Below are 27812 nucleotides of genomic sequence, written 5' to 3'. Positions count from 1 at the left end.
ACGTTACTGTAACATTGTAGCAACAAAGTGGGTTTTGTTGCTACAAGGTAAACATGAAGTTCCCTGGTTCACCACCACAGCGTTTACTCCAGTCATCAAACCACAGCCTTACTACAAAGAAGTGTGTTTGCTGGGGAGCAAAACGGCTGCGGGAATAAACGCGTGTTTTGCTCTCCGCGGAGCCGGAGCGGAGCCGGAGCGGACGGGCCAAGTGAGCTGCGGTGGGCTGCTCTGCTGCAGACGCGCAACACGCAACGCGATACACGTAGGAACCGGCCGGGCGGCTCCCGCACAGTGCGTGACACCCTCGGGCCGGTACGTGAGCTCCGCCCCGCCTGTGCGGTACTGTGACGGCGTGCGGCTCCGCTCTGTGTTGCGCTGCGGCCGCTCGGCGAGGCGGTGTGTTGCAGCGGCTCCGTGTTGTGCCCGGCGTTGTGCGCTGTGCCAGGCTGGCGGCTCTGCTCCGCGCTGGGCTTGTGCTGTGAGAAGAGCCGAGGATGCCCCGGGTTTGAGGGGAAGCAGCCACTGATCCGCAGGACTGACAACATGCTCCTTCCCGTGGGTATTACTGTTCATTAGCGGACACCGTTACTGGTTACCGTGACTAACCGCAGCTGCAGCAGCACTGTGCTTATTAATATGCATGCATGATGATGAACTGAATTGCGATGCTGTCGGGGCTGCACCTCTGCTCTCTGCTCTCTGCTCTGACTATTGAAAGTTGTGCTGCTTTCCTGTGCGCTGTTTGCGGCAGCTTCAGCCAGTGAGTCGAGCTGGGGTCCCTGTGGACGGGCTTCACACAATGTTGCGCTGCCCCGGACTGTGTGCATGCATGCACATACACATACACATACATGAAGTACGTCACAGAGTCGACAGCTTTGCATTAGTGTGGTGTGAGCCCGACAGATTGACACAAGTCGGAGTCGGCATTTTCGGGTTTGTGCGTGTGTGTGTGCGTGTGCATGTGTGTGTGTGTGCGTGTGTGTGTGTGTGCATGTGTGTGCGTGTGCGTGTGTGTGTTAGATCCACCCATCTCACTGTGACCGATGAGCTCAGACACGGCTTTGCTTTAAGACGGCTGCCCTGTACGAGTGCGAGCTTGCAGTGCAGTGGACCGACATCCTTGGCTTGGTTTCATTACTGGCGAGTGGGACTGAAACCACAGCTGGAATCGGGGTGGACAGCAGTTTGTGGTGAAAAGGTTGGGGATTCAGTTCATGTTATATTAACATTATCATTAGTTGTGACATAATTGTGGCAGCTTTATTTGTGTTTTATTTCTTTATTGTATTCATACTCTTCCTTCTCATCCCATTACTGGAAACACCCCCGGTGTCCACAGCAGGTTTCCTGATCTTAGCTTTTCTGACAGTCGGGCTTTACAGTAGCAGATGCAATATATATAGAGCTGATGTTGTTGCTTCTTTATTGGACTTTCAATCTGAACTGGGATGGTTTGTCTAGACCCAGAGAGTCTGGATGTATTACACCACAAGGGTTTTGTGTTGGCTTTCAATGTTTAGGTAGTGTTGATGTAATAGTGCTCGCCTCCTATGGGTGCCAGGCGGCAAATAAACAAAACCTACAGAAACAAATAATGTAGAAATGCAAAATGTTTCATGCAAATGAGCAAGCTTTTCCCGGCAGTGCAGTGACGGGACCTGACACCGATGAAGGGGTCAGTGAGATTCAGACATTCTCCACACAGTCTGCCACTCAGAGGGCCACATCTCTGGGCCCCGGGGCCATGTTGTGAGGGCCAGTGATGGCAACAGTTTGTCTTCAAACTGAAGGTTATATTTGAGTTTGCAACGAGACGAGCACAGCTGGAGGTGGTTCTTCCTCGGGAGGGTTTTCTCCTCAGAGATTTAACCCTTCCTTTTCATTCTGGTATTTACATTGGATTGCTTGTTAATTTTTCGCTCTAGTTTTGCTCTGTCTGCGTCTGTTCCTGATTTGTCCTGGAAAATGGGCTCTGGGGGTCTCGGCACAGCCAGGCAGAGTACGGGGCAGCAGCGTGCCACACCTGCCCGAGCGCGGTGAGAGGATATGTCTGTGTGTTTGAGCCCTTGTGCAACGTTGGCCCGCTCAACCCTGACGCCAAACATCTTCTGTCACTTGGTTTTGGGAAGTGTTTTCTGAAAGTGTTTTTTTCTGGTTAGTTAAGCATATCTGGCTTTAATAACATCAAAAACAACAGCACTGATACACAACCAGGCAGAAATATGCAGGTAGTTTAACTTTGAAGAAAGAAAGTGCTGTCTTTTGTTGCCTGTCGGGTGATTGTGACTATCACACTTTTCCCAACAATACTTCTAGAGTTCCAGGTTCATGAAAAGGCTAGAAAACTAGTTTTGCCGGTATTTGCGTTTTGAAGCTCTGATTTTTGTGAAGTTCAATCAACTTATCTGTAGAGAACCAGGCAATTTCCCCAGTGCTTCACACACAAAACTAGTTAGACTTGAGAAATAGCTTTTGTTTTTGTCTGTCTGTTAACTTGTTATGACCCGCAGAAGACTTAAAAGAATTAAATAAAATTAAATAATAATAATAATAATCTGAATTAGTATTTTCAAAATTATCCATAATATAAGTCAGGTGAACCTCACAGGCCTAATCTAGTGTTATTATTTCAGTCTTCATATGGAAAGCCAGCAACAATCAGGCATGACAAAGGCAGACAAACTACATTGTTCAAAATCATGAATCTAAAGATCTTTAAATAACTAAATACTGTCAACTGTATTCAAACGGACGTGCTGTGGCCAGTCAGTGTAATTTAATCAAGCACAATTACTACTGGGCCCTGTCTCTGGAGGCTTTATACTAGCAGTAAATTCCTGAGACACAAGTAGTGTTATCGTGTGTATTTTTGAATTTGCATGCATTGCATAATGTATCACACTTTATGTTTTATTTGCTGTGATTTGGTTGTCATCAATATTTTCCTAGCAAAGGTTCTGGTGTGAAAAAGTGCATAAAACACTGAACAGATTCAAAGTATATCAGGAATGGAGAATTGAATGCCATTAGATGTTAAAATGTTTTTTTTTAATGTGGTCTCTTCCCTCAGTAGTGTGCAACACCACCGCACTGCCTGATGAATCAAGAAAACAGATAGAAATCTGCTTAGTAATGTTAAAGTGTAATGGAAAAAAGAAAAAGCTCAGGTTACTGAGAATGTCTTTTCAGAAATTCTAGAAGGTTTTGTAATAATAGGGGGCCGTCAGGCTTCCACAACAACACTGGTTAGATCTGCTGCGTTGATCGTTTTTCCCCCCTCTCGTTTCTGGAATTGGACCGTGTCAGGTGTGTACTGACTGTACAATCACAGAACGATATGCACCTACAGACGAGCCAAACGTTGAGAGATAAATCAACAAAGGACGGCAGTATGTAAATCTCCCTCCTGCAGCTCCAGACACACTGTCTGGCAGTCGAGGCGAGGTGAGGGCCAGGTGCCCGCGTTTCGGGGTGGTGCCGAGGGATGAGTATGTGCCGTGTACGCCGACAGAGCCGGCAAACATCGCTGAGTGGTTGTTTGGTTAACAAAGGTGAAACTGATAGCAGTACCACTCCACTGACAGCCGCTATAATGGGAACAGGGAAATGTTCTCTCCCGACCTGGGCAGATATGGTTGCATGTGTATGACTGGTGCATCAGTCAGACTTCGCCTTCATTTTGTCAGGAACAAAACGGTTGGCCAGAGCCAAACCATAGCACAGAATAACACTGAACCATCATTTAAAAAGTCATGATCAGAATCTTTGCATATACAGGTCTGACTCGCTCGGCTCAGTTTAGACTCACAGTTTAAATTGTCATGCTTTTCGTTGTGCCCACAGCTGTGTGCTTGTGTGTCCCGCCCGGCTCTGTGCACGGCTCTGAAGGCAGGGATCACCTCTGCGAACCTGTATCCCTGCACAGACTCATTCGGGAGAGGCTCTCTCTGCAGTTTGACCGCGTCAGGGCTGCACGTTTAGGTTTGGGTCTGAAATCTTTCCTACGGCGTGCATTTCTCCTGCATCTCGAGGCTGGACGGGCTTCCGCACAAAGATCTGCACACAAAAAAAAAGATTTACAACCAGCTGTGAGTGACACCCATTTGATGAGCAGGAGGAGATGTCTGCAGGGCACGCTGTCAATTACTGACACTCACTCACTCTGTGAAAACAAACAACAAAAAAAGAGGGCAGCAGGATCTGTACAGTTTGTTTGGGAGTTTTCTTACAGTATTAAGGTTTTTTTTCTCTGTAAGTGTATAATTAGACGAGGGAGGGAAAACACTGGATGGGACCCAAGAAAAATAAGCTTTTAAAAAAGCATGAAATTACTTCCTGGTTCCTCTGCGTTTTAATACTCAGAAGGCCTGCAAGCCTTTTTAAGCAGTGGATGTTTTCTGGAGACAGACCTATAAATAATGGCGTCTCCATTGTCCTGTTTGAGTGCCGGGAGGGACAGAGACGCATCCTGCTGCAGGGGGGCACCGAGAGAGGGCTCTTCTTCTTTTACAGCAGTTGTGTGTTTATGTTTAAGGCCTTGTTTTAAATTACGTATGTTCAAAAGTCCCCCTTGGTCCTGGCGTCGGCTCTGTAAGGCTCAGGCCAGTGTTTGGACAGTTAAGTACCTGTGTGTATCTTGAAGGGCGCCCTTCACACCAACGTAGCACTAATCTAACTGTGTTTTGTTTAACAACTCTCGACACGGACAAACTTCGACACTACGGGGGGTGAGTGTCCCTTTGGCTCTCAGTCCACCACTTCCTCTCTGGACGTGTCCGCCTGCCTGACGTTTGTCGCCGCTGTTGACAAAACAAAGGACAGAGGCTGTCCTGCGAGCACCTGTAGGTGCAAAAATACAATCTGAGGGCAAAATGCTGAGTCTTTTCTTTTGCTTTCTAATATTAAACAGGCGGCCGTCAGCAAGATCAATCACTTTTATACTGTCTTTCACCTGTCTGTGTCCTCCTTACGGCGCCGGACTGGACTGATCGAGTGATCTCGGGCCCGGTCCCAGCCCCAGGAGGGCGAGGGTTCGACACAAGCTCCTGGTCCGACCGGTGTGGAGACTCTCAGGTGCAGGAATGTGAGGGGGCAGAAGTTTGCGCCGTTAAATCCGCATTTGTGTGTGTTCAGGTACGCCTAAAAACATGTCACCCAACGATCAGCTTCTGGAAGTAAGACCTCAGACACATTCCCCGATGGTCTGTTTGAGTCTTTTGAGTTTATATTTTGTTCAGATATACAGAAGTCGGCACGGAGAGCAATCTGGAGTCCCTGATAGGGTTCAACTGAATTACTGTGAGGCAGTTCTCATTCAGAGAGGAGTCCTGACTGAAATTAACTACATCAATATGAGAAACAGTTGTCAGTCAGGTGTTGTCCTCCGCAGTGTAACACAGCCTTGCTCTGAACACCGAGCCCACTGGATGCAGACGGGTTCAGCACAACAGGCCGTGTCTCTGCAGGCTCATCCCACGGAGAAGTGAAATACAGAAGAGCAGGAAATTGCACGGCCGCCTGGTCGTATTCCTTCCTATTTCTATCGGCTCGCGCTGGGCGGGGCAGGAAGAACAGACGTGTCAGAAGAGATCTTTGTCCTTCTGTCCTCCACTGGCACTTTGCGTTTCCCTTCGGTTCTGTCCTTTGATTTATTTTCTTCCTTTTTATAAGGTCGCCTGCTATTTCATGTATTTTCCACCTCAAACTAACGAGTGAGCAGGATTGACAATTTCGCAGCCACGCGGATCGAAGATGTGACGAAGTCAGTACAGTCGCCAATCTTGTGACCAAGGCTAGATTTGCCCTCCAGCCCCGTGCAGACTTCCGGCATCTCCAGTTTATTGATGTCTGTGTTTTAGATAACAATACAGATATACTGTACATATAGATACAGATGGAAAACAGCCCAAGGCCGCCAGATTCCCAGGCCAGGCAGTTCAGGGATGAACGTGTGGATCGCCATTTTCTAGTTCGTTCAGCCAGTATTTCCCTTTGTCTTGTCGGGGGCTGGCTGCCGTATTGATGCTGCTGTGAAATGGTGCTGCTCAGCAGGAAGGTGTAGGTTTTTAACCAATTGTGTGCTGTCATGGAGATTGAAACTTTGAAAGATAAAGAAAACATTGGTTGTGAAATAGATGTTTGTGATTTATTGATTTGTAGTTGTCATTCAGGAACATTTATGGTTTTATGGAGATGACACTGACGACTAAACTATAATGATAAAAACAAGATCTCTCTTCCAGTGTGTCAGCAACTTAGTGTTTTATCAGCGTGTTTGTAATCTGTCTTTGCAGACTGCTGAAGTGTTTGGAAGGAGATTGCAGAGCTTGATCAGTTTGTTACGATGTGAAAAGCAGTTACAGGTGTTGCAATGTGTAGGAAGGCAGTGTGACTCACAGTAAGAAGGGATTGTCATCTGAAGGTTGAAGGAGTTGTGTTCTGCTGAAGGAGGTCACTAACTCCTCCATATCCACTGCTCTGTTCACCTGTACAACTCTGTGTCTCCATAATCTCTAAGCCCCGGCTCATTGTGCCGTCTCTCTCTCTCTCTCTCTCTGTACATATATATATATATATGTGTGTGTGTGTGTGTATGTATACATTTCAGATCCTTGAATCCTTCAGGCGGATTAATTTCTAAATTAAGTAAAACTGTGGTTTAAAAAAACATTTGCCCGAGGTGCTCAGTGTCAGGGAGGTGAATCATAGGCATGTGTTTGCTTTGACCGATGGAGAGCGAACACTGGCCGTCTCTATTCTCTCCCCGTGAGGAAGGCCTTGGCTCCCAGCCCCAGTGCCCGGCCAGTGGGGTCTTGTGATGCGTTCCTGATGTCACTTCTTTGTTTCCCACGGTGTTTCATCTCGCGCACAACGCTCCTTTGTTCTACTGACACGTCCAGGATCGATGCTATCTCTCTCTCCACACCGTTTCTCTCCCTCTCTCTCTCTCTCTCTCTGCCCTTCTCTTTCTCTCTTGCCTCTTTAGGAGGATATAAGATGCTAAGGTAGGCAGACAGATATTCAGAGTTTGCTGTGGGGATTCCCTAGCGCTGGAGAGATTAGTGCTGGTGTGGAGTTGTGAGAAATGTGTGCTGACCATCATACTGGACTTCCTTCTCTAAAACAACACACATGCATATAAGATGATGCTTGTGTTTGAAACCACGAGGAACTTGCGTTTGCACAAATGAAATCATGCGGTTCTTTCCCGTAAGGGTTTGAAATGCTGGCGGTGTGTGTGGAGAGTAGATGTGGCTGTTTAACGTGTGTGATTGTGTCGGCCAGGACAGCACAGTAAACTCCTCTGTGTGTCATTGTGAGCATGTTGCTTGGTTGCTCTTTTGATGGTGTACTAGAGGGTATGTTTGTTAAGACATTATGGGTTGTTTCCTATAATGCATGTGTTTGTAAGTGCCACCGAAGTGCCATCTTCCCTTTTTCGCTTTCTCTTGCCCCCCTGCCTGTGGAGCCTGGTGGTGAGACCAGGGGCAGATTAAGTTGTGTAGTTAGTCTGCTCTGTTCATGCTTCGGGAAAGCCAGTCTCTGTGCTGCTTCACGGGATCTCTCGTGTCTTTGTTGGCTCAGGGGCAGGAGGAGGTGAGGGGACCATCCCAGTAGAGCCCACGGGACCACAGACCGTTGACGCCACGGGCCGCCCGTAAAGATGGCCTCCGGGAGCCTCCGCCTGCACCGCAACGCACCGGGCCAAGGATGTGCCTTACCATGGTGATCATTCACACGAAAACACTGGAAAGGAAGAAGGCCGTCGATTATGTAACGTCCAAGGCGACCGACTCGGAGCTGGTAAGACCCACACCCCCACCCCCAAACACCCTACTGTAAAACAGAGACGAGTTGAGAGAGTTTTTACTTTATCATCAGTAGTGGTGGTGGTGTAGTAGTGGTGTAGCAGCACTTCGACTAGTGTGTGTCCAGTCAAAAAGCAACCGCAAAACATCACAGGGTAAAGTGTCCATATTAACCACCAATACACAGAATACAAGACACAACTAAGGCAGTTATACAGACTACTTATCCATAGCAAGCGGAGCATTTTGAGAAGGCGGTGGGGCTGTCTTGGGGGGGCCTCAGACTTGCCTCTTGCATTTAATAAATCCTGACAAGCTGCGCTGCCTGCGTGAGAGTTCCAGCTTTACTTAATAACATATAATACAGGAGGGAAAGCTCCCCAAACCCCCATCCTATCTGTAACCGAAGACTTGAAGGCTCCAAATGGGACACGTGTAAGTGTTGCCATAAGAAGTATACACAACGCGGTGCCTCTGCTTCTCTGACCTGTAAGCACACATTAAGAACACGCCGGTCACAATCACAGCTCCCTCACGGAGTGAACTTCATCACCGAGCAGAGTTCATATGAAACGTGAATTCTCTGCGCGTGTGGAGAGACGTGTACTGGTCTCGCCACTGCGCCTGAGGAGTGCGGTCAGACGGAAGACGCTCCATTATAGGGTTGCAGCAGCACTGAAAGAAAAAATAGTTCACTTTGTATTTTTAAGCATGCCAGAAGGGGTAAAACCAAGCAGGCAACAATAAGACCGCCGCAATAAAAACAACAACCATAACCATAACATAAACAAGGGCGCAGCAGTTGCAGAGTTTGTGTTACATTTTCACTTTGCAAGCTGCAGCCAGACCATGAACCCAGGCTGTTGTGTCAGAGCTCTCGCCTCTCGCTGAAAAGCCCAGACCAGCTGTTAACGGATGTGATAACGGGGTGGCGGTGCACGGAGTGGGCCCTGAAATAGCTGAGCATGGTCACTGTGACAGAGGTGTCTGAATGCCCTCTTCACTGCAGGTATCTTCAGCCAGGGAGGCGGCGAAACGGCAACAGTGATGGGGAACTCAGAGCAGTTTCCAGTAATAGCCAGTCTAGCAATACGAAAGTGTGTGATTTGTTAATTCAATAGGATTACTGTAATAAAAAGTGGACTCTGCTTGTTTAGTTTTTATTGGTTGTTTCAGTCAGGGGGGGGGCGCACTCTTCTGGGGGGCTAATATAAACTTACGCCCCCGTCGAGCTCTGTGAAATTTCAGCACATGTTCTGCTACTAAAAGCTGCTCTGGTGATTCACAGCAGAAGCCACAGACGATGAGTAAAGGACCGACTCTCTTCTCCTGTGGAGCTGTGGGTGAGTACGGCCCAGTTCCCCCTCTCTCTCTCTCTGTCTCTCACTCTTTTATAGATAAATATAGATGCATATGTTCACACACGCACAACCATCCATAGCTTGCACCTGGCTAAATGCAGAACTGCACATTGCGCTCCTGGGAATTAACTATAATTAAGTGCTTTTGTTACTTCCTTCAACAGCTTTTCTTTGGGGTTTTATTTTAGTCTACAGTCGGCTGCCACATTGTCATCTCTGACCTCGTTGTTTCGCACCTCCTCATCGCAGCCCAGTCACACTGCGTCGTTCACAGGAAGGCACGCTGGCTTCGCAACGCAAAAGCCCGTTACAGTCCTGACTTCTCCTGTGCGCGAGTCAGAGCAGCCATCGTGTGTCATCAGCAATTCAACAGCAATCGCTTCATTACAGTTCAGCTGTTAAATTAAGCGGAGTGGTAAAAGCACACGTACAATAGCAGAATGAACTTTCGCCTCTTCTGCTTGGCTGTTTTTAATTGCAAGCTCATAAAAGGCCAAGGACAGATTGAGGGGGGGGGTTGTGTGTAAGGATTAAATCCATTTCAATAGCATTTAATTATCATTCAAATACTGAACATTGAAATACTTTCCCTGCACAGAATAATAACACTCTGTAAGGCAGTACATATCGGATGCCATTTAAAGATGCACATTCCTCTCAGATCGCTTCCTCGGACACGTGCAGGCATTCCTGAAGACTCTGCTGCTGAACTAGAAATGACAGATGTGGAGGTTTTGCAGACAGGAAGAATATGAACAGTATTTGAAGGCACTGTGTAGGACAACAGAATCAAGACTGTGCCAAAATAGCTATCTTAACAAAAGACCTCAATAAAAGACAAATGAGAAAAGCATTCTTTCGGTTTGATCTGAATAATGACAGGCACACGCAAGCCCATCGCAAATCAATAGGGTGTTTATGCCACCACCGCTCCCTTGTTCTTCCTCCCTGGTGCCCAAACTGGCAGATATCTCTGGGTCCACAGTGGTAGGTGTTTCTCAGAGTGTCATTGTTTTCTGTCGAACCCACGCGGTGCGCATTGTTGGGATTTTATCTCTGTGTTTTTGGAAATGCCTTCTCTGCCCTCACTGAAACCAGGCAGGAGGAAGCTGTGCTCGTCTGAGGCTGGGCGTACGTTCCCAACCTGTACATGCAAACTACAGGGCTTCATATTAATCAGGTGAGGTCACGCTAGCAAAGGAGCAAGCAGGGGTTTGGCAGCTTTCAGATCAGCAGGGGGGTGCCGTAGAAAGTCCTGTTCCTGAACCATATCTACCCTGTGCTTCAGTCTGAAGGAGGTCAGAGGTCAGTGTGGTCTGATGACCTAATTTGGCAGATGTTCAGCATGGGCTGGAGGTTACAGACTTCCTCAGGGGACTATACAGATGTTGGCCTCCGATAACATGGGAACCGGGACCCCTGATTTCTTTTGTGGCCAAACATTATTGTGTATGTCTCACCTTGAGATTAAACCGGTAGAGTGTGGATCCTACCTGTGGATAAGCAGCCAAATGCTGTCAGATCCCCCCCGGCATTATACCTCAGGGATTTGAACATAACCCCCCTGAGCATGGCCGCTGCCCGAGGGCGCTGTTGTCGTCTCTAACTGCAGCCTGTGCTTCTGTCAGGGTTTCCGGCAGATGTTGCAGTTGTTCAGGACTCTCCGTGGCCCGTCGGGTTCACGGCTGTCCGTCAGCGGCCCGGAGCAGCTATTTCGGGCTCCTTTGTCTCGCAGGGTTGAGCGAGTGTGCAGACGATTGTTATGAAATCAAGTGCACGGTCTCCGCAGGCCAACTCTGCCTTTGTTATGGTTTTGTTTTTGTTTCTGAAATTGAAGCAAGATCCTGGAACAATTTTGGCTGCTGTGCCATAAAAGAAAGGGGAAGAAATGAAAAGAAAAAACAAGCACTCTGGGAGGTACGCGTGTAGCACAGCCCCGCACTCACAGGCGTGTTTTCAGTACGTTTTTCGAGGCATTGAATGTGCTGATTCATTCGCCCTTGTTTTCCACTGTGAGCAAACGGCCCATGTCATAGCTGGTAGATAAGAGGGGCTGTTTGCCTGAGGTTTGCTCACTCCGGAACATTTGGCCCATTATCTTTAGACAGCAGGACTTGGACAGGCGCTGACCTGCGTGTGCTTTTCACAGAGAGCGACGGGTGGCGGGACCGGGGCCGGAGCTGTGCCTTCCAGAGGGAGCCCGGCCGTGCCAGCCTGGAGAGCCTGTGGGACGTCCTGCCCGAGGCGTGCCAGGGGCGTGGGGGGTGGACCCGGGAGCCCGGCGCTGCCAGCACCATCACCAGCCTGATCCGGGACCTGAGCCTGAGCGACGCCAAGGCCGCCCCTCCCGCCGCTCCCCCCAGCAAGCGCCAGTGCTGCTCGCTGTCCCTCTCGGACGAGCCGGGCTCGGGCCGGGTGTGGCGGCCGCAGGGCTCGCGGGTGTGGACGGCTGTGGAGAAGCGGCGCTGCCACAGCGGGGGCAGCGTGACGCGGGGACCCTCCTCGGGTGGCGGGCTGGCAGGGTATCCCATCATGCAGCGCAGCTCCAGCTTCAGCCTGCCGGCCCGCTCCAACGCCCTGCCCCTGAACTTTGAGCTGCCCTGCCTCGCCCAGCGCCTGCCCGGCCTGCCCTTCACTGGCTTCCAGCCCTCCCCCTCCTCCCCCTCCTCCCACAGAGCGGGCCTGGACCCGTCTGACCCGGCGCGGCCCCTCTCCCTCTCCCACGAACAGATCTGCCCCCTCGGGCAGCGCCGGCCCTCCGCCAGCAGCTCCCCCGACTCCACGCCCGAGCTGGGCCGCCGCGCCAGGCCCGGGGGTCTGGCCAGGAGCCGCTCGCAGCCCTGCGTCCTGAACGACAAGAAGATCGGCATGAAGCGCAGGAGGCCCGAGGACGCCCAGGAGAAGAGGCCCTCCCTGGACCTGGCCAAGATGACTCAGGTATGTCCTGGATCGAGGGGGTCTATTATCATTATTTGTGGCAGACGAGGGCCTGGGTGGCATTGGAACCAGGATCGGTGTTGAGGGACGGGCCAGTCCTTTACATTGTCTGCTGGGTAAACAAGCACTTAAAGGTTAAAAAAATGTCCCTCTCTCTGTTCCGCCCCCCGGCACGTCTCTGGGGCCCTCGGCCGTGAGTGGATGTTGTTTTCAGATGACAGGGACGTTTTTGTGCACGCATTAAGGTTTTGTTGTTTATTTAAATCTACAAACTTTGTTTTTATTTTCGACGTATAGAGCATTAACGCTTAGGAAACAGATGGCCGTCTTTATCTCCCCCCCACAGTCAGGCAGGGTGCTCAGCCACCCTCGTGCTGCTGTCGTTTCCCTGCTCACCCTGCTCTGCCCGTCCCCTCCGATGCCCCCCGGTCTGACTCAGGGGTCCGCGCCTGCTCGTGTTTTTCCTGGGAGTTTAATGGAGACGTTTTTTTTGTCCTTCTGATCAGGATCCAGACTTTCGTGGCTGAAGCATCATCTCAATATTCGAGATAAACAAATAAAAGTAACCGTGAGAATTGTGAGCAAGCATTCCGGACGCAGAAGTGTTTTGATAGTTACTAATATTGCGTGTGCCAGTTAAATTGGACTCCCATGCAGGATCAATTTATTTCTGCATCCCTAAGGATCTGTAATCTTTGCTGAAAGGAATTATCAAATATACTATATTCATCTGCAAAATATTTGGCAATAACTATACACAGCTTTAATTTTATAATATGTTTTAAAGGAAGAAGGACATTGTTTTCTATGCTTGGATTGGGTTTGAAAATTGTTGAAAACTGTGGAAAGTTCTCAAAGCTTCCCACCCTGCATGAAGGCACTGGTTTCAGGCACTTCACAAGGAGGAACATGTGGTACCAGCATATGTATGCACACAATCACGTATACAACATCATGCACACCCCTGCAGTAAATTCTAATCAGTAAGCAGCCGCAGAGGTTAAAAGTTCAGATCCTGCAGACGGCCTGGGAGTCAAAACACAGAGGTCAGGGACAGGGGCTGCGTTGTCAGGAAGAGGGGTCTTGATTGCACGGGGTTCCTGGGATTAAATATGGAAATTCAGGAGCAAGGAGGACCGCGGGAGGATCTGAAAGTGCTGCTTTTGCAAATAATTCTTCTCAAGAATGAGGTGTGTGTGTGTTGTGCGCGTGCGGGTTTGGAGCTGGAGCTGACATATGCAATTCTGCAGTCGATATCGTAGTTGTCGTTCACAGGAATTGATCGTATGCTTTGTAATAGCTCAACCGTGTGTCATAAATTCTCAATAAAGCAGAAATGCAGTCGATTGCCTTGCCTTTCTCACAGTTGTTCTGGCAACCACATGAATACAAAACCAGATAAAACGTCAACAAAAAAAAATTGCTGCAGGATGTTTTACAGTCCCGTGTCGTAACTGTCAGGAGATATTTAAAACATTTTCTCGCACTTGTTCCTCGCTCTTGATAAAGCGTATCTTGCAACAGACTCTCTGTATGGCTTCATGGTTCACAGACCCACTAACATCCTGGATAGTTTGCAACTAACCCAGCCTGCACACATGCAAGTGCAAGCAAGCACACACACGCACACACATGCACTTACAGACACGCACACATCAATGCACATGTTCTCTGTGAGTGCACGATCATAGACTGCTTCTATTCCAGTGACACCTGACCTCCGAGGAAGAGGCTCGATCAGGTGGATTGGAGAGGACCGTTGAGTGGTCATCTCTGCAGGCCTTTGACATGTATCTGTGGTGTTTCAAAAGCCTTTGTGCTCTGCAATCAATCAGTTGTCAACTATTCATTTGCTGGCATTTCTTAGCTGTTTATTGTAAGGTAAACTGATTGAACTGATTGAACTGAGCGTTTTGGGCTGAGTTCTGTAATACTGGATTTGAAATTACCACAAACCATTCCGTTTTTTTTTCCCTCTCCATACGCCTAAAAAAAGACTTCCCCCTTTCTTCCCCGGGAACGTTCTCGCGTGTTCTCTCTCGGCTCCGATGTCCGTGACCGCACAGCTCTCATAGGGGGTTAAGATGAAGTTATGGTGCCATCAGAGATATCCTCCTCATCGCAGTTTAATGATGCGGGGCCGGGGTGTGAATTCTGTGGCCGTTTGTCCGTTGAGATGAGATGACGGACAACCTGGAGGTGAAACACGAACAGAAACCGTGATGCCTCTTGTCCTGATAAACACTGCTTTGTGTTTGTTAGCACATTGATTCGGTTTCATGCATTAATTTCCTAGCTCAGAAAGATTATAATGATTTTATGAGAGGTGCAGAGGTCAAAGGTAATTTAGTTTTATTCACCCAGTTTTATTTTGCTTTCCGTACAGGGGCCTGTCTGTCGCTCAGTGTGTCAATAGTACAAGAGTTATCAAACACCCTGGCTGGGATTCAAGTTCAGAGGAGGTGGGCATTCCTTTCCTCCCCTGGTACACGATTCCTGGCACAGCAGGCGTCCCTCACGGCTGCTCTCGGGGCCCCCCCGCTCTCTGGACAGCCGGGGAACAACAACATGCCTATGTGAAATTAAATGATAAATAAAAAAAACTGGTCATTGGTTTGACTGAGAGTACCGAATGCAATAGCCAGTGATAACCGCCGGGACTTTAAAGGGGGGGGGGAACCCGTTTCCAATTTTTTTTATTCCTTTCTTCTCACCGGGTCTGTGTTCAGCCGTGTTGACCTGCAGCCGGTTCCCCCGCTGCTGGGAAGGGAGGCTCGAGGTTATTCTCAGCATCTCGTGGGGGGGGCAGACAGTGGGGATCGGGGGACAGGATCTTTATCGGACGTATCAGTCGTGAGTCCCGGGCCTTTCACTGCAGAGAGGGCGGCTCAGAGGAAGTCTGCTGTCTTCTGGTGTATGTGCCTGCCGCACACTGCCGGCCCCTCTGCGTGTGCGTGTGTCTCTCTCTCTCTCTGTGTATTTTTGCAGCTTTTAGACATGGAATAGCTTTGAGTTACCAAGGTTTCTGTCTGTCTGTCTGTCTTTCTTTCTGTCTACCTGCCTGCCCGGGAGATTTAACCTCCTGCTGAGGTCTGCACTGTAGAGTCTGTTCAGAGCTGCCAAGATATTTAAAGTGCAATCCCCCCCTCGTGAGTTCCTCAGTGCATCTCATTATCTACTCTCTACCTCATCCAGTGTGTGCTGCAGGCACAGAGCCGCACTTCATGTTTGAGGAAGTGATGTCATCTGTGCGGCCCGTGGTGGCCGTCACAAGGGCATCAGTGTGATATTCAAATGAGGTTTGCCGTCTTGAGTGTGGCTGAAAATGATCGCCACCAGGCAGGGGGAGGCAGCAGGCGCCAGGCTGGAGGACAGCGGCCATTAAACCGTGTCAATACTCTGCTGCACCGGGCAGCGCAGCTCGGAGAGCAGAGTTCACCGTGTTGGTACCGATGGGCAGGATGTCCTGTGTGCTGAAGGTTACATCTGCGTTTCTCACAGGAAACCAGGGGCACGGTGAGAGGTGCGCTCGCTCGCAGTCTGCTAAATTTCATGGGTGTACTTGTGTCACTACACTTAACCTGCACGTTTGTGGTTCTGGCAGCAGTCCTTACAGAGACTGGTGAGCAGCATTAAAAAGATAACACAAACTTCTTAAATAAATCTAATTAACAATATCTATTGATATTTAAAAGACCTTAATGGTCAAAGAGTGATGGAGAATAAGCACTCGCACACTTCGGGACAGTCCTGTTCACGCTGCCTGTAGACACAGCTATTCAACCTGGGAGTGGAGGCCAGTGCACGGCCACATGTCCTAACGAACCCTTCTCCTTTTCTGTCTTCGCAGAAACTGCAGAATTTCCACAGCCTCAGTGGCCCGGGCATCACGGCGGCCGACTTGCACCAAGCCCTGTCCCCCCGCGGCAGCCCCGGCCAGTGTGCGGGCGCCTCTGCCCCTGGGGGGGACCCGGATATGGAGCCGCGGCAGAACACTGACGAAGAGGGCAGGGAAAACGGGGAATACTCGTCCAACGAGGAGCTGGACTTCGAAGCCACCGGGGGCGGGGGCTCGAAGAGGGAAGGTGTGAACGGGAAGCAGGAGTGCGGGGCGAGCTGGCAAGAGCCATGTGTCACTGGGAAGGATGTCTTCCGACTGGGCGAGGAGCTGGACATTGAGCAGATTGAGAGGAACTGAACAGGGGCTCGATCCCTGGAGCTCCGGGCGGAGTGTGTGACCAGGAGGGTGTGGTTCTCCAGCAAATGGACACAGGAAGGCCGGGCCTCGCTGGGCCGGATCGGAAAAGCCACCCCAGTCGGGTCAGGTCGATGTCCGGATGCTCTATTTGGCCCGAGCGCTCGCTCAGTTGTCCTGCTTGATTGCCCTCTGTCTGTGGGGCGGGAAGGGGCAGAGTCCCGGGGGCTGGTCTCCTGCTGGGGTTGGGGACTCGTCGATGACATTAACGTGACGGGGGCCCTCGGTGACGCTTCCTCCCCATGTGCTGGAGCCCGTGATCTCCCAAAGGCAGAAGCATTGCTGTCAAAACATGGCCGATTTGATTGGCATTTCCCCCCCTCCGTGCCGCACACAGCCACACTCACCCGGCTTCACAACTTGCACCATAACCAGGTCGTCAAACGCCACAAGTGCTCGATTTGTACCCAGAGCTGTCCTCTATATTTTTCTGAAAAGGATTCTATATAATTTTGTTTAAAAAATCTTTGAATGATTAGTTTTTAACTGCAAATCCAGAAAGAAAGCATTATAATATTTTTATACAAATAAACAACACTGAATTTTTAATCTGGAGGCCTCTGATATTAATATTTACTTTCATTTCTATTTGTAAAAGTGCACCGGTTTTCAAAGATGATTATATCCGTTGATTTTTGAGATTAAAAATAAGGAAGATCTTTTTATTCCTGTATGTCACAGATAAACGAGTCTCGGCTGAACTCCTGTTTCCTTTGGACTGAAACGGCATCATTTGTGGAACATTCAGTCATAGGGAAAAAATCTAATGAAAAAATGTCAGCATAACAGCCAGGGTTTTATTAACAAAAGTACTTCTTCCCTAAATAATCAAATCATTAAAGATCCGAACATGTGTGTCCAGTTAACAGGATGTTTTGAAAATAGTTTTTGTCAATGTTAGCTCATCGGTAAGACGGGAAATATTGTTTCTGCACATTTTTGTTTAGACTGAACGAATTATTCACACACTGTTTTGTCACAGTCCAGTGGAAGGAATCCGATTCATCTCTGAGCAGAGCGTTTGTGTTGATGTGAGTTTTTCTGCATAAATACGTCCGGCATCTCCCAGGTCACGACTCCGAGAACTCGGAAAACAAACCAAGTTGAGAACCTTTTTTCACGGCTCTCCGAAGGGGTGGCCTTGGCTTTCAGAGCTTCGCACCTGATCTGGACTTCGTTGTGGCTCTGGCTGAGTGTTGATGATGGGAAATCCTGTCCTGGTAAGTGGCTCTTGACGCCTGTCGAACCACATCCTGGATACCTGCTGTTAATGCGAAACAAAGGGAGGTTCCTGAGAGCCAATCGCAGGGCAGTAAGGGCCGAGGAGCTGAACTGTTGGACCTCTTTTTATAGTGTTGTGCCGCCGGGGTTTCGGGCTGCCATGTAGTTCAGTTCAGTTGAGTTGTGATGTCAGTCACTCTTCACATGCGTGCGTGAGGAGGGGCCCCAAAACATCCCCCTGGAGCTGATCTAACATATTGTGGGCCGGCTGATAGTCTGTACCCTGCAAGGCCTTCAAATCAAAACAGAGCAAATGTATATATATCTGCTGGTGAGGTAAGAGGAGAGACCAGATGTTTCAGTGATTGAAGTGGCTCTGTTCTGTGTAAAACTTGCAGGTGGGGGTGAGGAGCACTCAAGGTGAGAAGGTTTTACTCAAGGTGTCCAGATGTTCAGGATGAGGTCAGTTAGAACAGACCTTTTCTCCGAATCACGGCTCTGAGAGATTCCTGTTGTGTGTCGGGCTCAACCTCTGTCCCCCCGCCTGGGTGTCTTGGCCGTCGTGCCGCTGAGCAACTCCTAAAATAGGAAGCTCTGCCTTGTGTCCCTGCGACTCTCCAGGCGGCCGTGCAGGCAGAGAGCGGGTCTTCTCTGAGCTCTAACCACCGCTGACAGCCTACAGTATCCAGATGTGGGGTGACCATGTAATTTGGCAGAACTGGAGTGACCCAGTCCCGTCTTCTCTGGTGGTCTGTGGAGAGGCGGGGGAGGGGGGAGCCAGAAGGGGTTGATTTGGGTAGATGACGCCGTCAGTTCCTGGCATGGCAGTTTTGAATGTGGCGTCTACATTGTTTCATGGGAGCAATAAAGCTCGGCAGCTGCCTCTTTCTGTTCACGGCAGTGGCTCGGGGGGGCACGAACCACACGCGGTTCAGAAGTCAGTCGGAGACGCAGCAAAAGAGACGGCGTGCCTGCTATGCTGCGTTTGCGCTCCCTCTTGCTGACTGAATTGGACCCAGGAGCTGCGTGGCCGTGCCCAGCTGTTTGCAGGAAGCCTGGCGTCTGAGCCAGGGCAGCGGTTTGGTTCTGTCACAGCTGGACTGACTGTGATGCTGATGGAGGACTCGGGTTTCACCCGGCCGTCGGTACCACAGTTGTTTTCCGAGCAGCTCAGACCTGTGACATCTGGGAACAGGAAGCTTGGGCTTCTTGTAAAGTGATGACAATTCTTTTAAAAATAATAATTTCCAGCGGGTGTGACTTTAATTCACTCCAGAATCAACCTTGTCAGCATCAGACGGTTACTAACAACACAACGAAGTCCACTCACCAGCCTGGCTGGAGCTCAAACACAAAAAGGAGTGGATTTCCAAACGCACAGTACAATCACCGCAACACAACCACCTCCGCAGAGGGGAGACCTCCTTGATCTGGGAAAATATTTGAGCTGCCGTTCCTGGCACAGCGGCCCATGCCAAGCAGAGCTGAAATTTCAGAAGCGGCTCTGGCTCTGGGCTGTTGTCCACGTGCTGTTGATACAGCTGCCAACAAAAAAAAATAAAAAGTGTTTTGACGGCAGAAAAGAGAAACCTCCTGCTCACAGATAGTTTCTGCTGGAAAAAGAGCAAAGTGGCCCAGGCCAGTAATGAGCTCAAAACAGCACCGCACTGGCGCTGCCCCCGTCCTACTCTAACCAGAGGTGTTCTGGAACGTCCCGTCAGGTGACCGGCTGCTTCCTGTCCGTCAGGAAGGCCACAGCAGAGCCGGGGAAAGATAAAAGGCTACGGCAGCTCGGGGCCGGCAGGCGAGTGAGGCTGTGGCCTGGAGACAGCTATAAACAGACCCCAGTGATGGGGTTGGGGGGAGGCCTGGCTGTAAAAGTCTCAGCACCTCAGGCTGCTCTGGCCGGGAGCCGCACAGAGACGTGTATTCAGTGAGAAGCCCATGGAGGGCGAGGGGACACAGACCTGCCATTGAGGCCGCGGAGCGGCTCAGGTGCACAAACACGGGCCGAGGGCAGAGAGGTTCACTGACACAGAGCCCGGTGTTTAAAGAGTCATGTCGGGCTCAATCACAGGGTAATGACTGTTTTGCTTTTTAAGAGGAGGTGACAGAGCTGTGGAAGCAGGTTCTGCAATAAGACTGAAAGAGTGACTCCATTACCGATGCACTGAGTTGAGCCCCATTATAAGATTCAGTGTTGTTTAACTCATTTAAAAGCCTGTTTTCAATTTAATTTGTAAAATAACCTTTGGCTGCTTTTTTAGAAAGGTGTTATATATATATATATATATATATATATATATATATATATATATATATATATATTATATATATACTATCTTTAAATAAGAACATTCTTTATTTTCCAGGGAATATTAAAGAAATGTCATTGAAAGTGGCCTTAGGCAGAGCTGTACTTACAGTGTGTGGCAAGGGGTGGGAATTGAGACCAGCCTTACTGGGAGTGTGACATCAGCGTGGTCTGAGTGGGCGTGGCATCTCAATTCACTGGCCTGGCAGAGCGATGCTGTCACTTTGGGGGTAAGAGGGACGTTAATGGAAACAAGAAAGGCCATGGGCCGCCCTGAACTGACTGTCCTGTACCGCTCAGAATAACTGTCTGAAACTGATCTGTGGGCATTTTACTAAATAAAAAATACTAAGGAAGGACATACAAGTAATCTATCAATAATAACAATGATAATAATGAGAATTCCTGGGGTTTCACTGTACATGTTTAATCTCCCAGACGGGCTCCGAGGGCGCACACAGGTCAGTTCAGGGCCGACCACAGCGCGTCTCTTCGGTCCTGCTCTGAGATCGTGGCAGACAACTCCTCTTACCCTCACAGCATCCGCACAACTCACACTATGCCACCTTATCCTGGACGAGTAATGCCAGTACTGTTAAGCCATAAATACGTTCTGCCACCACTGCTCAGACGCACAAGCTCAGTAGCACCGCCAGCTCTCGGATTTTAGTCCAATTTATAGTCGAACTGCTCGACCACAAAGGTCTCCGGTGCCGAAGACACGGGTCCGACCGACAACCAAAGCAGCTGGGGTGTGATCCCATATTGGTCAGTTTCCTTCTTTCAAAGAAACCTTGATTTAAAAAAATAAAAAAAAAAAGATTATGAAGAAATGAATCTGTGAAATTCAACTGAGAAAAAGGAAGTTGATTTGGTGGTTAAGGTGGCAGTTTGAGCAGCAGTGTCCCCAGCACAAGGGCAGGTCATTCCCAGAGAGCGATATGTAGCACAATTTAACCAGCACTACCTCGTCTGATTGACACCTCACCTCTTCTCAGAGCTCTCGGAGGCGAGCTCTGTTTGCGTCTTCCTCAGTTCAGGAAGGAGTAAGAGACCAGGACCCTGTCCTCTGCAAAGCGAAAAGACAAGTCGGGCCCACAGCCGTGTTTCAGTGCGGCGAGTGGCAGTGGGCTCGGTCACCACAGTGGCACGAAGCCGCGGGGAGGACGATGCCAGCGAGGGTGTGTGAATGTTCCCCGAACAGAGACGGAAAAACAGGACGGTTCATTTTTGGCAGGACTCTTCCTGAAACAGGAAACACGTGCTCCTTCTTTCTCTTTGGGATCTTCCAAGAGCCAGAAACACCATATTCTGGGCAGGAAAGAGAGAGAACTGCTGATTTTTTGAGGGTATTTTTTTATTCTTTTATTTTGCCACAGTGGAACACAACAGAAAGAATGAGTTTGTGCATGCCAAATCATGCCAAAGCCCGCCAAATCTATTTATAGATTTAAAAACAACACAAACAAGATCTGATTGTTCTCGTTTCTCGGCTGACCTAAGAAACGCATTTTCTCCGTTGCCTTATCCGTGCCTGTGCATAAGACAAGAATGTGAGTTTAGTCTTTTGGTTTTTGCTTTCCCTCGCAAGAAACATTTGTGTTCTGCTTGTGGGTTTTATTTCAGTGATGAAATGACGGATATGTTTTGGAAAAGCAAAGATCACTGAACTGAGAGGCCCCCCAGCGTGGGCCGTTCTCTCTGATCCACAGCCTCTGTTTTTAAACCTCTACCAACAAGAGATTGAAACTGATGTGTGCCAGTGTCAGAGCACATTAACGTGGGACTCCTCCGTGGACTGACGAGAGACAAGGCAGCGAATAAAAGCTGATCACTGCAGATTTCTACTCGTGAAACGATTATCGCCACAGATTAAGATCGACATGTAACCGAACAGACGAGTGGTGAGACTTTTACAGTGGCTCTGAAAGCCACATACGGAGATGAGAGCGGAGTGATTAACACTGAGAAAGCAATAAGCATCGGGCCCCGGCCGCGAACTCGCTCAGAGCAGAGACAGGTTTGCAGGAGGTGCAGCAACAATGACCTGATCGACTGTTGCAAGACGACTTCGGTTTCTGTGGGGGGTGGGGGACTAATCCTGTTTTAAAAAATATATTAAATTAATGAATGTATCAGAAAAGCTAACGGGGAAAGTAAAGGACTGTTAATAAAAAATTCATACCTAAAAACTTTCAGAGTTTATATTAAATGAATTTTTAATGTACTTATGCATAACAAAGGAAGACCATTGTACCCTGGATTGTGTATCTGTTATACAAAGCACAGTCAGTTCTGTACATCAGAAAACAATCTGACAACAAACCCACAGCTCTGCAGCCTGTGTGACTGGACTGGGAGCTCGTGGGACCAGTGCAATGGAAAAACACAAACCAGAAAGACATCCCTGTGTTAGTCAGCTCAGCTCAACTGGCTTGATTGTCCTTTTCCTTTACACTGGTGTAAAATGCACTTTTGGGGCGAGATCTCGGGGAAGCCCAGGTAACCCATAATGGGCAGAATCAGTTGGTGTGATTCGTCTTTAGGCTTTCAGTCAGGGCTGGCAGACTCCAGTCCTGGGGGGGTGCAGTGTCTGCTGGGTTTTGTAGGTAGGTAGTGTGCCACTAGGTAGGCTTCTCTAAAACCTTCATTTTATTTTTATAGCCGATATCTTACAATCTGTCGATGACTCAAAACACTGAACCCACAGAGTCTGAAGAGAAGGGTTCAATTCATCCAGTTAATTGTTTAATTGGACCAATTAAGGAGCCAAGAGCTGGGATGGAATGAATACTAGCAGACACCGAGCCCCCCAGGACTGGAGTCTGACAGCCCTGCTTTAAGTGTTTGTGTTTATTATTATTTTGATGTGTGTTCAATAAAATGCAGCACTGTTGTCATTAACACTCTGTACAGTATTTGATTAAATGTGGTCAATAATTGTCACCAGGTACGCATAAGACAATAAGAGCAACTGCACATTATCCTGAATATTAGACTTGATCCTGCAACACATGCCGGAGAGGAGCCTTTTACCATCCGGTTGCGTGCAATTCAACCCACTTCTCATACCTAAAAAATCCCTGCACATTTTAGTTTACAGTTTAGTAACTCGACAGCTAGGCTGAAAATATACTGATGTGCCATAAACCCTGGTGTCACATGTTTTCACCCAATCACAGGCCACGAAGAGCAGCACATGACTACAGCAACCTCGTTATCCTATTTTCTGGTGCATGTCGTCTCCCACTCAATCCTTTTTATTAATCAGAAATAGATGAAAGACAGACTAACCTGAGGTACCACCACCTCACATTTTAGTTTCCTCCGCCATCTAGTTTTACCCCAGAACTATTCAATGGTTTAGTCTGAGAAGACATTCCTCTCAAAGCCAGACAGAAGACGAGAGCAAACGCAATACAAAACACCGTGTAGAAAAGTGGTGTAACGCAACCAAAGACAAATGCCTTTGCTGTTTTTAGTTTCTTTTAACTAAGCGTCAATTGATCCTGTGTTTGTTGGCCCAGGAATCCAGGAATTTCCCATTCTGAATGAACGATTAGAAATGAAAAATGGGCTGACAAGTCACAGGCTGCAGCATTTCATTACCTATAATTATTGCCTCATAAACCACACATTTTCAACACAAACGACTTACGATTCAAGAAGCAGCCCAAGTCTTGTGCTATGGTTATATAACTACATATTGATAATTACACTAGAGCCTTTTGTCTTAATTGTGCAACACGAGGTGTGAAAACCAAGACAGAACAGCCTGCAGAGACCTCAGACTTCCATCGCTCTCAGATGTGTCACACATGTCTCTGTCTAACCAGGTCAGACAGCGAAGTGTAACACTAACACTGCACAAATGAAACCTGTATTACTTATGAATGCACATCCAACGCACACAAACACACCCACTTCAGTGAGCAGAGGTGGACTGTGCTGTTACAAAGCTGGCCTAAAAGGGGGTCTGCAGTGAACATCTGTGAAGCTACTGTCTGTTTGCACTATACACTCAAAAGACACAAGTGTTGTTGTCGTTCTGCAAAATCCTCACAGCCAGGACTCGGCACACACAAGCCACAAGACCTCAGCGTTCAAAACCATAATGGTTTCTGTTTGGAAAATATGACTAATCAGAACAATGAGGCTACTTTTTTCAGTTTTGCTTTTTAATGAAGGCTTTCGATACGGAGCGAGAGCTGACGTGAAGAGTTTTACAAGGCAGTGATGCATGTGAGGGGTCTGTGTTTGCAGCCGCACAGAGAAACCGCACTGTGCACCGCAAGCCGCTTTGCAGAACCCTGTGCCATGTACAGGAGTCCTATCAGAGCTGAACTCGACCTGGAACGAGAGTTTTTTCCAGTGAAAAGGAAGTTGGAAGGCAGGAAGTAGGTCATTTTAAATGGAAGTCTATACAAAGGAGTTGGTAGGGAACTGTGGTGATGGTGGAAGTGTGAGGATTGGTCATCTGTAGGTCATGGGGTTAGAGTCATGTGACAGGATGGAGAACCAAGGTAGGGAGGGAGGGCCACGCATTGAGGAACTGTCATGTCAGTCAGATATGGAAAAGTTGATCAAACAGAGATACAATAGTATGGAAATGGAAGCGACAGACATCTTGACCGGGGGGATTATCTTAACGGCCTAAACACCTCTTGGTCATGGAAGCCCCCTGTTCCTCGCGAAGAACAGACCCCCTCAGCCAGCCTGCATTTCTCTCCTCCTTTCTGCAGCTCCACAGCAGTGGAACAATCAACCCGGCACACAGAGTTCAGCTCCGCCAGGGTAGCGCTTCAAATCATTTATTGTTTTATTGTGTAAGTGCTATTTCATGCCACAGCAGGGTCAAACGAGTTACACTGAGCTCTGCTTTCCGACATGGCGCGGGGGCGTGCCAAGTGTGCATGGGGGCCGGGGTTGGAGGGCTGTGCAATCTCACACTAAACTGGCTTCTGCACTAACGCCCCACAGCAGAGGAACTGGGATTTCAGATACTCCCAACAAAACACACTGTCACTGGGGCCAACATCTCACAGAAACAATAAATATGGCTAGAGAGCATTTCAGCAGCCAGTGCACAGCAAAGGACTGGTACATCTGTCACAATAATAATAATAATAATAAACCTGTGTGTGTGTTGTGCTTCAGGGGATGTTGGCAAGATGAATGTTTAATAACCCCCAGCTCCTCTGTTCCTCAGCAGCAGCGCAGTCCCTCAGGAATTTGCTCGTTACTTTTACTATGTAAATAAACCTGTTTCTGTACCCCTATCCCCCGCCGCCTGCTGCTCCCTCGCTAGGTGCTGGACAGGAATCTGAGGGAAGCCTCTCACAGCCTCGTCTGGACTCCGGCCGCTCGGAGGCTCTCGCAGACGCTTTTTGTTTTAACCGCAGCTAGTTATTTACATGTATATTGTTTTGTTTTCCAAAACCAAAGATTTGTCCTTCCCCCCAGCAGCCAGTTGCAGACTCGCACCCGATCGCTTTTTTATTCTCACGCAGTAGAGATTGTCTTCTGACGGTAAATTAAAGAATTACTGGATACAAGTTTGTAATTTGGGTTTCGCGGGCAGTCAGGGTTTTGATTTGGTCTCGGCCTAGTATGAACATCAAGGCCTTGTTGTAAATGTATTGCATTGCATTCGTTTGTTACATACATTAAGAGAATAGTTTCTGTGCCTCAATGCAGCAGGAGAGGAGGAAATTGGAGAGTAAATGTATCTATCACGTACAATGACCAACCACAACAATCCTGAGTAAGAAAGCATCAGATGTTTGTACTGCAGTCTGTGTACGTCCATCCGTTTGAATTTGACGGTGTTCTGGAAAGTACAAAAAGGAAATAAAAAGGGAAGGGATTTAAGCTGCTTACACACCCAGCACAAAGTCTACGTCAGCTTTGTGTAACAAGGCAAACAATCCTTTACGATTGCGCACCGCAGCCCCTGTGTCCATGAACTGCACAACGCTGGGACTGGGAAGGCAAACAGAAAGGGGAGGAAAGTGCTTTCAACGTACATTGCAATCATGTGATAAGTTATACTCTAGTATCCGTGGATCGTTCCTCAACAACACCAAGAATGTCACTGATCACAGCACTGGCTCCCCCCCGCCCCCCAACAGCTCGTCAGCAGTGGCATGCCTTGTAGTTTGCCATGTGTGTGTTTGTGTACCTAACACAGGATCGTGATTTTACCGTACGTGCGCAGGCAGTAACCTTTGGTCCCGGGTTTCCATAGTGCCGGTTCGCCGGGAGAGCGGACAGGCCCGGTGAGAGGGACGAGACGCGCCGTGTGTGGAGCAGAGTCCAGCCAGACCCTTCGACGGGGGATGCCCAGCTGTGACTCTGCAGAGAACAGCGCCACCATAGCGGGGCAGGCGAGGGAGCAGGAGGGAGTTTGTGAACGCTTCGTCAGTGTCGAGGGAGAACACGGGGCGAACGAGCGCTTTGCTCCGGCACACTTAACCCCGCTGGCCACTTAACCACGACCTCTCGCTGTGTCCCTCCGGTGCTCGGCGCTGCCTGACATCCTCACCGGCGGTCTGCATAAGGATCCCGGTGAGCTGCCGGGCTCTGGTCACCTTGTGGCCTTCAGTGGGTCCTCTCTCCTACACAGTCACACAGCGCCCAGCTGCCCTCCTCCGGTCGGGACGGCATACAGGCCAGGCCTACGTCGCGAGACCTGAAACAGTCCTGGCCTGTCATCCCGGTGATAGAGGACGTTTGATAGTGGAGGTTTCTCTGGACTCCTAAGGAAAATGGAGACTAAAGACAAAGGCTGCTGACAGATTGGGGAAACACTTAGTTTTAGGTTTATTTTTATATCTGGTTTTGCCAGGCCTCTGCTGAAACACATGCATATAAATAGACCCTTTCCCAGAACCCTATTGATAACAATTATATATAATAACAATTATTATATATTATATATATATATATTATATAATAGTGAAATAAATAGTAAATGAGTGGCCCAGGCACTTTCCCCCCTGCGGGGCGGGTTTGTCAAGAGTCCGCTGACGGGTTGTGTTGACTTTACTGCGCTGCACAGCTGTTTCTCCTTTATCTCAGCATCTGCGGGGGGTGGGGAGGAAAGTGGAAATAAAGAAGAGAAAGAGATGGCCATGTTGTGTTTGTGTTTCTATGTATGTGTGTGCGTTTGTGTCTGTGTGTGTGTTTGTGTGTTTTTGTACGTGATATTGTGTTAGTATGCTGTTGTGTTTGTTTGTGTGCTTGCGTTTGTGTGTGTGTTTGTTTGTGCCATGGGCTGTCTGCTCCACTTCTGCGGCTCCTTCAATAGCAGTCATATTTCTGACAGCCAAGCATTGTGTGTGTGGCTTTTTTCTAGAGGTGAGTGTGTCGAGACTGCAGACGTGATCCTCTGCAGCTCGAGACACAGATAAAGCCCCCCCTGGCCCGCGGTTCAGCGCCCTACTCACGTCTACAGAGGCTTTCTGAGAAATGACAAGGGAGAGCGAGAGAGACGGTGGGAAGAACAGAAAGAAAAAAACCAAAAAAAAAAAAAAAAGCTTTAGTGTTCAATCTGGTTCAATTCTCATCCGCGGACGAACCACAATAATCGCAAGCTCATGGCCTGCAGCCGAGACGCAGGGATTTCCCTCTCACTGCTCCTTTACTTTCTGCTGAGTCTTCTTTCGACCGATACAGGCCAGCCCTCAGCTGTAGGAATCACAGGCGCTGGTTTTATTCCTGTTCTGAGCGGATGATTAATAGTGAACTCGGTGTTTGTTTAACTGCTCGAAATTAGCATTGTGGTTTGTTTATCTCTCCCACAGACCTCCTTTATAACTAGTGGCTCTTGGGAACCAGAATGACTACTGATGGTGCTGACACAAGGAAATGCCCCAGAAGCCCCCGGCCCCAGAAAAGGATGCGTGGGA

The 27812-nt window shown here is 48.7% G+C and overlaps 1 protein-coding gene across 3 annotated transcripts; it reads left to right on the top strand.

Moving 5' to 3' along the window:
* The first annotated feature begins 112 nt into the window (after positions 1-112).
* Positions 113-17233, top strand: fam53b (family with sequence similarity 53 member B). Of its 3 annotated transcripts, none has more exons than XM_066692933.1 (5): positions 113-558; positions 7591-7809; positions 9106-9157; positions 11325-12112; positions 15963-17233. In XM_066692933.1, the coding sequence occupies exons 2-5, from the start codon at positions 7717-7719 to the stop codon at positions 16308-16310; spliced, it is 1281 nt and encodes a 426-aa protein (XP_066549030.1). In that variant the 5' UTR covers positions 113-558; positions 7591-7716; the 3' UTR covers positions 16311-17233. The 3 variants fall into 3 exon arrangements, with proteins under 3 accessions (XP_066549030.1, XP_066549028.1, XP_066549029.1); XM_066692931.1 differs by having other exon boundaries at positions 9103-9157; XM_066692932.1 differs by lacking the exon at positions 113-558 and adding an exon at positions 1008-1204 and having other exon boundaries at positions 9103-9157.
* Positions 17234-27812: the final 10579 nt, after the last annotated feature.

This window comes from Amia ocellicauda, chromosome 20, assembly GCF_036373705.1.
Source record: "Amia ocellicauda isolate fAmiCal2 chromosome 20, fAmiCal2.hap1, whole genome shotgun sequence".
Taxonomy (NCBI): domain Eukaryota; kingdom Metazoa; phylum Chordata; class Actinopteri; order Amiiformes; family Amiidae; genus Amia; species Amia ocellicauda.
This window is presented reverse-complemented; position numbering and strand designations above follow the sequence as displayed.